This window comes from Montipora foliosa, chromosome 5 (assembly GCF_036669935.1).
Source record: "Montipora foliosa isolate CH-2021 chromosome 5, ASM3666993v2, whole genome shotgun sequence".
Lineage (NCBI taxonomy): Eukaryota > Metazoa > Cnidaria > Anthozoa > Scleractinia > Acroporidae > Montipora > Montipora foliosa.
In genome coordinates, this window is record NC_090873.1 from 31,804,419 (window position 1) to 31,814,418 (window position 10,000).

General features: G+C 40.2%; 1 protein-coding gene and 1 long non-coding RNA gene across 2 annotated transcripts in view; both read right to left on the bottom strand.

Annotated features, from left to right (window-relative positions):
- The window catches only part of LOC138004609 (uncharacterized), a 632-nt gene extending 246 nt beyond the window's left edge, over positions 1–386 (bottom strand). The window contains exons 1-2 of the long non-coding RNA XR_011123794.1: positions 332–386; positions 81–205 (exon numbers count right to left, since the gene is read on the bottom strand). This is a non-coding gene — a long non-coding RNA (uncharacterized lncRNA). The remainder of the gene's footprint in view (positions 1–80; positions 206–331) is intronic.
- Positions 387–1,425: 1,039 nt separating this feature from the next.
- The window catches only part of LOC138002601 (uncharacterized), a 9,181-nt gene continuing 606 nt past the window's right edge, over positions 1,426–10,000 (bottom strand). Inside the window, exons 2-7 of the mRNA XM_068848614.1 lie at positions 9,985–10,000; positions 7,317–9,724; positions 3,994–4,387; positions 3,179–3,251; positions 1,932–2,044; positions 1,426–1,661 (exon numbers count right to left, since the gene is read on the bottom strand). The exon at positions 9,985–10,000 is cut by the window's right edge and continues 312 nt beyond it. Coding sequence (XP_068704715.1) covers positions 1,426–1,661; positions 1,932–2,044; positions 3,179–3,251; positions 3,994–4,387; positions 7,317–9,724; positions 9,985–10,000 — 3,240 coding nt within the window. The remainder of the gene's footprint in view (positions 1,662–1,931; positions 2,045–3,178; positions 3,252–3,993; positions 4,388–7,316; positions 9,725–9,984) is intronic.

Below are 10,000 nucleotides of genomic sequence, written 5' to 3' on the forward strand. Positions count from 1 at the left end.
ATAATCCTTGAGTGGAAACCTCTCAAACAATTAGCAGTGATGAAGAATAAATATATTAAAGGCTAGAACAGTGAACTTACCTTTCCAGTGTTTACAATGTGAGTCGATGCTTCTTGGTATCCGAGTTATGGCACTTGGTGGTTTGATACTCAGCAAGCGAGAGTCTACTTGATGCACCAGATGTCCACAATACCAGTTCTTGCCACTGTTGGAGGAGTCAAACCAAAGGCCAATTAGATTAAGTGCAATTAAATTGACAGACAGCTCAGATGTAGGGTCGAGCCTAAAATTACAGCATGTTGCTAAAAATAATAGTATTAGTATGACACACCATAAAGTCCACAAGGGTCCTGCACAGCACTTAGTATAGGCAATTTCAGCAACTTCTGAAAACACAAGTGATATTAATCCTTAATTTTACGAGGACCCATTGCGATCACTTGTTAATGACATAGAGGGCAAAATTTTCTTAACACTGTTGAGGCACCTCGAAAAACAGTCCCCTAAGCGGAGTTAAAACACTTGTTCGCTCGGAAGCAAAGCAACTGACAAACAGACAAGCAAGTCAACTTGTTCTATGTGTCCAAAACGAGTATAGATGATTGTTATTTACATCCACTCGAGAGGAAAATACGAGTTTCATTCCTGAACAACAGTAACAACGATTAAACCAAATGTTAAGCTTCAATTTATTTTATTCACCTGTGCTGTAGAGGTTTTTACCACTTGCAAATACACATCCGTAAACATAGCAAACGGTTTGTCTAGAGAAATCCACCAAATTTGAGCTACTCGTTCCTCCCGTCAATGGCAAATTGTTCTGTGACCTTTTTCGTTGAGCTGCAAGATGTCGTGGTAAACTTACAGCCCTTGACAAAAGGAATCATTTTGTTTTTCAACCACACAATCCCGCTACGCCGGGCGCCATGTAAGTCGATCCAAGTTTTAAGCTTTTCATGAAAAAAATCTTTTGCCCTTCTTCTTGTCACTTGCAAATTCAAATTCCAGATCATCTTTTAAAGCCAGTTCTCAATCTTTATGCCTTTTCGGCGAATGCAGCGCGAATTAAAAGACAAACTTCGATGAAGATGAAGTTGTTTTGCTCAAACAGACGTAACCAACTGAATGTGGAAGAGGTACGTTCAGCCAATCAGGTGCAAGAATTTTTGGCGCTCGACCAATCATGAGCTAGTAATTTTGCCCTCTTCTCAAGCAAATTTACAAAAAAAATACCCTCTTCATTGACCAATCAGCATTCAGTAATTTTGCCCTCTATGTTATTATACATGAAATACATGTACTTTGAGTGCAGGTTGGGTCTATAAAATTATTTTGAAGACCAACTTTTTTTAACTGCAGCCTTTACTGACAACTTACTGATGAATCTTCATGCAATGCTTTCAGTGAGTCTTACTCAATGTCCTTTTAGGTTTGTAGTTCCGCATGGCCAGTTGGGGTATCTCTGAAAGGGAAAGTCACAACATGACCTCTGGCAGAAGTGCTAACAGTTTCCCCTTTTTCTGTACAATAGCAGCAGCTGTCATGCCCATTGTAAGAAACTTGTTCTAGCACTGCAGAGCGTGACGATAGGTGAAAATGACCCAAAAGCACCATCACTCGTGAAGTAGCTGCTTCTTCTCTGGGCAACTCAACCTCAAACCCTAAAAAAGAAATAAAAGGAAATAAAATAATTAAGCCAATATATACTACACAGAGTACTCATTAGTAGAACTACAGTGTACAGCAACAGAAGATATATAAGTGAAAACCTGGACTGATTACTGTGAAGGAAGCATGAAACTCTGAGTAACAACTGCCTTGAACCTAATAAACCAATAACTTAAGTTACATAAGTAGCCTACTGACCCATCCATTGCCCTTTCCAGTGAAGCTAATGCCACAGATTATAACTTGTACTTTGTGCTTCTTACCTTGCACTTGAGCTGCACAGATCATGTCAACAAATGGTTTTAAAAACGTGGAGAAAAATGGCTTGTCATCTCCAAACCATAACCCACTGAAGAGCCTGTATTTTGATAATGACCTGAAGAAGAAAAATTGGAAAAACAACCATTATGTACTTGACCTCTACAGTAGTTGTAGTCGCACTGATATGTTGAATTACACGTAGGGGTAAAAAAGGACAGGGAAAAAATCATATCCCCAACTTTCAGTACTAAAATTGTTGTCTGATTTACACTGGAAACACGAAGATTTTCAGTGAAAAAATGTGAAAATGTCATAGCTATGGTCAAGCCTCCAGTTGTGACCACCTCTCCTCAGCAGCCAGTTTTCCAAAATATGTGAAATAGTAGCAGACATGAAAAACTTTTCAAGAGAAGACACACAGTTTTAAGTTTGCAAAACATGTTTCGGTTGACCAACATCCATCGTAAGTTGCGAATACAAATGAACTGGTAGTCAGTGTGATGTAAAAGATAGCTAAATAAGAATTATGAATATGAAATAACGATGTGAATATGGGGTTCTAAAGAATACAGTGAAAGAAAAACAATGGGTAATTAACACAGAAAAATTAAAATGAAAGTGTTAAATCGACATGATTAACTTGCTTGTTTAATGAGGGCTTTTCCCAACCAACATGTACATGTATGTGTAAGGCCTCCTTCATTTTCAGCTGAAAAGGCGTGGGAAGAAGTGTCAAGGATTGAAAAGCAATTCTCTGAGCACAAATCTCAGCATGTTTCTGACTCATAAATGTGCTAAAAGATGTGTGAGTTCTTATCAGATGTTAAATGTTCACAAAACATGTGTAGCAAGATGTTGGTTTGTCTCACTGACATAACAGGCGCTACAGCCTGGGCAAGAAAATTTGTAGACAACACAGGATCGTGATAAATTAGAGATGGCATCTTTGGCGCTAAATAAGTTCTTGATCTTGTATGGGAACCCACACAAGATCAAGAACTTATTTATTGCAAGAGGTTCAACTGTATTTACAGTATGTAACCGTACATAGTTTTTCTTAAACATGTAATTCTTTACCTTAAATGTGATGGAAGTTCATTAATTGACAAAAAGAGTGCCCACACACCAAATTTTGAAGATTTAAAAACAGCCACACTATCAGAGTTAACTTTAAATGACATGTTGAACTGCTGTGACAATTAAGAATCCTCCATGTTGAAACTGATCCTTCTATAATTTGCCATCATACACATCATCAATTTTTCCTTCCGCCTGCTTTCTTCTGTGGAAACGATGCTTCAGCCCATTGACAAACTCTTGACCTATCAAAAATACAAAATATTCATATTCAACTCATACTCATATTCAACTCAACACAAACAAAACGGGGTTTGAACTCGATGCCATAAACAATCCAAAACCTACAAGATTAAGATTTTTACCCATTTAAAAAAAAATCAAAAACAAAAATCAGAACAAAGGCAGGGACTACTGACCTTTAAAGAGTTTTCTTATTTGATCAGCAAGAGGTGCTTCCAGAAAAAAAGATGTATTGTTCGCCAGACTGGTGCCACAAATTCTACAAGAATCAGGAAGTGTTACTGACTCCGTTTGCCTTTGCTCACAAATGCAGCCCTTGCAGAAAGTGCAGAACATATGTTTGACCAAGTTTCCTTTGATGTTCTTGAAATGGTCAAACAGTTTCCTCACATATGTTTTGCAGTAGTTTGGTTTAGGGCAATGTGCCTCAATAACAGCAAGAAGATCAGTAAAACACTGCACTGTAAGGGCGCTTTCCTTTTGTCAGAACTGGCAGGCCAGACCTGTCATTTTGCAAAGAAAATGCATCAATTTTAAGGAACACTGGCATGATAATCCCTCGCATTCTTCTGGAGGAGTATATATCGTCCTCGAAGTGTCTTAATTTGATGGCGTTGTAGAGTTAGTCCTTCCAAATGCCCCGTCTGGCCGGTCAGTTCTGTCAAATGGAAAGCGCCCTAACTCTATGTTTAAGAACAAAAGACAAAGTCAACAGTATACTGGATGAAAGAGAAAGTGATGCACCTTCGCAGAGCGGAGGATCGTTATCATGAGCTTGTTCTACATCACAGTCTTCGTGATCACTCCCATCGGTTGAGTTATCAGAATCAAAGTCATACACTGTACCAGCTGCACTTGAACAGGAAAATAAATCAAAGTCAGACAAGTAATCGATATCAGCGCTGTCAACATGTTCAAAGTTTTCCTCGCCAGTCCAATCCAATCCACAGGGATCTTTTGACAACTCATCTAAGTTGGTGTCAATGTTTTCTTCCTCCCGACAATCTTTTCGCTCTTCAACAGATAAATCAAAGCCATTTTGATGCAATTCGATGGCTTCATTGTCAAATACGTCCGCAAATTCGGCGGCAAGGAGATCTGGAGTACGCTTACATTCTTTTTTACTCCTCCTTAAATTCTGTTGTAATGCTCAAGACTGGAAGGGTTCATCTTGTCCCAAGTACTGGCGATAGGGGCCTCGTTTTCTTCCAGACATCACTTTAGTTTGGTAGAAAAGCAAACTGTCTACAACATGGCTTCCAGCTGTGATGGAATCGAGGCGGTATTGGTAACCTCGTTTCCATGTTTGGCGGGCTTTTTCTAGTGTCTTGTGTTTTGTCTTGTTGTTGGACACCTACCCATATTATTATAAAATAATGGCATCATTTAATGCAAAAAGAACTTCTCGGAAACGTACATTTGCTGAAGAAGGTAAGCTATCTGATGTTCTGTGTAGCTTTGTTTTTAGTCTTTGTAGAGTAATAAGTTTCTCTCAGAGAAAAAACTGAAAGTTCATGCTCCGTGTTTCATGTGATTATAAAGTTTAACTTACAATGAGTTTCTCGGGTTTTTCAAATTGGATAACATTAATTATGTGTATTCAGGCTTTTTTGCTCGAATCATAAGGATAAAAATTAAGCTTAATTCTGTGGTCGGACGCTCGTCATTTTCCCCTGCCTTAATTCATAAGGCGTAAAGTTCTTTAAGTTTGAGTTTATACACGGTGAACTGATCACAAAACATTTACAAAACGCTTGAATAACAGTCATAACTAAACACTGGGATATTTTACTGGATGCGTGGTTGAATCTGACTTTTTACAGTGATGTTGATAAAAAATATTTCAAAAATATAAAAGAAGCCTCGACTGTGCTCTGTTCTGTTGTAAGCGCGCAGGAAGCAGTAGAGCACGAACTTCGTGCTCTACCGCTTCCTGCGCGCTTACAACAGGGCCCGGTTGTTCGAAAGCCGATTAACTTAATCCAGGATTAGGGTAAACTTTTGCTTCATATTTTCAACTTTTTGGTGATAGTTTCTTTTGCTTATTTTTGTTTCTCAAAATTGACTACTTCTAATATTAGGTTTTGCCGAATATCAGCGTTGAACAACATTTGGGAGTAGAGAAATAAACTCATTGGTTAACTGTTAATCTGGGATTAGCGTTAATCGGCTTTTGAACAACCGGGCCCAGAACAGAACAGAGCAAGCAAGGTGTTCCACTGTCAAGTGATTTACGAAACCAAGTGATATCATTAATTGTAACTTTCAAAACTACAAAAGACAAAATGCCCGCGTGCATTACTGACTTTGCTTCCCTTCAAGTGTTTGTGGAGTGGCGACAAAACGTTCCCAAGTGGGCAGGAAGGTGGTAAACTTTGAAGTTTTATTGTCAAAACTTTGAATTTTGATTGGCCAGCAGAACATGTTTTTGTCATGCGTGTGGACAGGTAGTTGCAAGCGAAGGTAACTTGCTTTCCAGGAGAAGAACGATGCCAAGTTCGCTTTTTTAGTTTAATTTTAAAGATCTACAGGTTTCTACTTCAAAGGAATCGGGCCGCATTGCGGCTCATAAAAACGTGCACTGTTTCAAATGGAAATTTAGAAACAAGGAGCTCAAAGCTTGCGGATAAAAATGAAAATTTGGAAGGAGCTGCCAAGGAGCTACAATTTTATGGCTTGAAGCCGCTTGCAGCTAAATTGCCCGAACTAGCGTCAAAGTTGGAAAGACTAGACTGCTTCCACTGGTTCTAAGGAGAATATGAGAGCAAATTTTGAACTAATCACTCGTCAAGTGAGCGATGATACGAAATTGTTGAGGTTCACCTGAGATAACCAGAGAGTAAGCAAACCAGCGCTACACTGCATTGTAAGTTTGTTTGAGCATTTTCACAAAAATAAAGCTTCTCATCATAAACAGACAGCTCAATTGGTGTTTTCTGTCGTCGTTTTACCTCTTTATTTCTCCCTTAGTAACAAATATTAGGTCTTCTATTGAAAAATTCCCTAAGTTGAGAATTTATTTCTGTTACGAGTTCGAATGTTTTGAGGAAAGGTGGTTTGCAAACTAAAGTGATCGCAGGGTTCTCGGAACAACAGCAAGAAGATTTATTCCAAAAATGAACCTAGTTTCCACGAAGTAAACTCTAAATAACATGTACTCGACAAACTTACACGGCCTCCGCCAACTTGAATAAACACTGCTTCTGTCACACTTGACTAAACACGGTTAACGCCAACTCTCTTCGCTTGTGAAAAACTAGTTTAAAAAAACTCAGCTAGGACTCGTCTACTTATATACTCTGACAAAAAGCTTGTAGAACTTTCTAAAATAGTAATCAATCTAATTAAGGAAGGATTACAAAACACACTGATTTAGAAACGCTTACGCACGGACCTAAAAATAAACAAACTACGAACTCTCGTGAAGCTTCTGGAAAGTAACGCTAGTCACGCAATGCTATTGCTAAATAAGGGGCAGTTTAATATCAATAAACTCATTCCTCAGCACGACTCAAGTAATCTGCACCAACGTTCTCTGAGCGCTTAATGGCTTCAACTGTGAGTGAATAACTTTGCAAAAACATAGCCCAACGCATAAGCCATTCGTTAGCAACTTAGCACTGTTCATGTACTTTAAGGGTTCATGGTCCGTCTGAAGAACAAAAGAAACTCCGTACAAATAAAGATGAAATGTCTTGATACTCCATACAATTGCTACACATTCCTTTTCAACTGTGGAGTAGTTCCTTTCTGCACCTGTCAATTTCTTGCTTGCGTAGCAAACGGGAAATAACTTCTCATCATGTTTCTGCATTAACACTGCACCAATTCCACTGTTGGAGGCGTCCGTCCTTAAGAAATAAGTTTTAGATGGATCGGGGAGTCGTAAAATAGGCTCACTTGTTAGGTAAGACTTGATTGTTTGGTAGGCTTTCTCTTGTGCTTCACCCCACTCAACTTTATTAGGTTGGCCTTTCCGTGTGAGATCAGATGAGGGCACTGCGATCGCTGCAAAGTTGAGGGATGAAGTCTTTGTAGTATCCTGCTAGACCCATAAATGATCGCACCTGTTTCTTTGTGCTTGGCCTTGGGGCATCTTTAATTTTCTCCACGTTATCCTGATGTAGACCAATCATTCCTTGCTCCAGTCGACGACCTAGGAAATCCACACTGTTTACTCCAAATAGGCACTTAGTAGGCCCCGCTTGTACAAGGCGCAAAAATAGCTCCCTTAGGGCTTTAATATGTTCTTCCCAAGTACGGGTGTGAACCAATATATCATCCCAGTACAAATCAACATTGGCTAGATCTTCTAGCAACTTTTTCATTGCACGCTTCAGTGTTGCTGCCGAGTTGATCATTCCAAACGGCATCTTCAAGAACTCGTACGACCAGTCAGGTGTTGCGAAGGCCGTTTTCTGAATGTCCTCCTCTGGTATTGTTATCTGCCAATATCCCTTGCTAAGGTCAATTTTTGAGTAGAACTTGTCTCCACTAAGCTTCTGAAACAAATGTTCAGCAGTTGGCATAGGCTCAAGATCAAATACAGTTAGTTTATTTAATTTCCGATAATCAACGCACACACGGTTTGTGTTGTCTTTTTTCTTCACTACTACCACAGGTGATGCATATGGAGAACTGGACTCTCTAATAACTCCCATTTTAATCATGTCGGCAATATCTCTTCTCAGTGATTCTCTGATGCTGTAAGGTACTGGGTAAGGTCTTGATCTAACCGGCTCATCTGAAATGAGTTTAACATGATGCTGAACGAGATCTGTGGCACCTGGAGCTTCAGTAAACAAATTTGTGAACTGTTTAGCCGGATCCATAAATTCATTCCGTTGTTCATCCGTCAGATTTGGTCCGGTTTTAACATCTCCGATTGATTCCTTGGCTACATATCCACCAAGCTCTAAAAAATCAACCTTTTCTCTCCCTGCTTCATCAGCTTTAGCTGCACAGTCGACAGCATCTTCTACACACGAAGCGCCTACTCCACCAGCTACTACTCCTTCGGCTGTAGTCTCCTCTCGCTCAAGGTACTTTATAAGAAGGTTACCATGGTAAACTTTCTCCTTGCCTTTTACTTTCACTTTGTAGTCATTGAGACCTACCACAGAACTAACTTCAAAGGGACCCTTCCACTGCATAAGTAGCTTCTTATGGTCGGTAGGTAGCAGTATAAGCACTTTCTCACCTGACTGGAACTTCCTGACTTTAGACTTGTGGTCGCAATCGTGCTTTCCTTTCTGCTGGGCTTTCTCAAGTTCACTATGAGCGAGTTTAAGGGTATCTTCTAACTTCTCTCGTAATTCAAAAACGTACTGGTAACTGTTCTTTACCTCAGGTTCATCAACTTCTTTTGTCCACAGCTGTTTGAGTATAGCCATTGGTCTTCTGACAGCTCTTCCATATAACAGCTCAAACGGTGAAAAACCAGTGGACTCTTGGGGAACTTCACAATGAGCAAACAACAGCGGGTTTGCGTAGCGATGCCACTGTCTTGGCTGCTCACTACACAGTGTCTTGAGCATAGACTTCATCGTTCCATTAAACTTCTCCGCCAAACCATTACATAACGGGTGATAGGGTGTTGTTGTAAGCTGTTTAATGCTTAGTAGTCGGGTGACTTCTCTCATACAGTCAGAAACAAACTGCATACCCAGATCACTCAGGATTTCTTCAGGTACTCCTAGACGGCTGAAGATATCTACAAATGCCTCTGCTACAGTCTCTGTTTCAATGTTCTTTAGTGGCACAGCCTCAGGGTAGCGAGTCGAAAAATCTACCAGTGTCAATATATATCTGTGTCCTTCTTCACTCGGGGGACTGATAGGACCAACAAGATCTATTGCTACTCTCTTAAAAGGTTTATCAATCAGTGGCATCTTCTCTAACGGTACCTTCGGCACTGATCCTTTACTTACAGTCTTCTGACACACGTCACAGGACTTGCAAAATCGGGTTACGTCACCTTGAATCCCAGGCCAATAAAATGCACTCTGGATCTTGTCTGTTGTTTTCTTGATGCCCATGTGACCGCCCATGATGGATCCGTGAGCTACTTCTATTATGAGGTGTCTCAACTTCTCAGGTACCATAACTTGTTTAAGCGGTTTACCACCATTCACGTAAGGATGCTTGTACAGGCGGTACAGTACTCCAGATTTTTCTTCGAAGGAAATCTCCGCCTGACCCTTCACTAACACACCGTCTCGATCCCAGTACTTCCGCAGACTCTCATCTTCACGCTGCAGCTGCTTGAGCTTCTTTCTATCCACAATAGGGTTTTCATGGGTACTAGGCACCTTCAAAGTAGTGCGTTCATCCTTTTTCTTAGCTTGATTTCGGGTAGTTACTGCACAAGCCTCTTGCCAACTGGGTTCTGGATTTTGTGCATCCCTTGCATTACGTACATTACCAATAATTTGGTCGTAGATAGGATCTGAAAGGCACTGCGCTTCTACTGTCCCTTAAGATAAGGTGTATCAACATAAATTCTTGCTATAGGCACCTTCCTCGCTGTGTTGTCAATAAGCATCGTGACGTTAAAATCTCTGGTGAGCTGATCCTCGCCGACAAGGTCCTTCATGACTACAACTCCACTGCAACCGGTATCTCTTAAAACGTCGACAGTCTTCTCTCCAACTCTGCCCTTTACAACAGGCATCTTACTTCTTACTCCATTTAGTGGTTCAACACAGGCATTACTTAGCAACGGAACTTTCTTACCACAGGCTAACAGAAG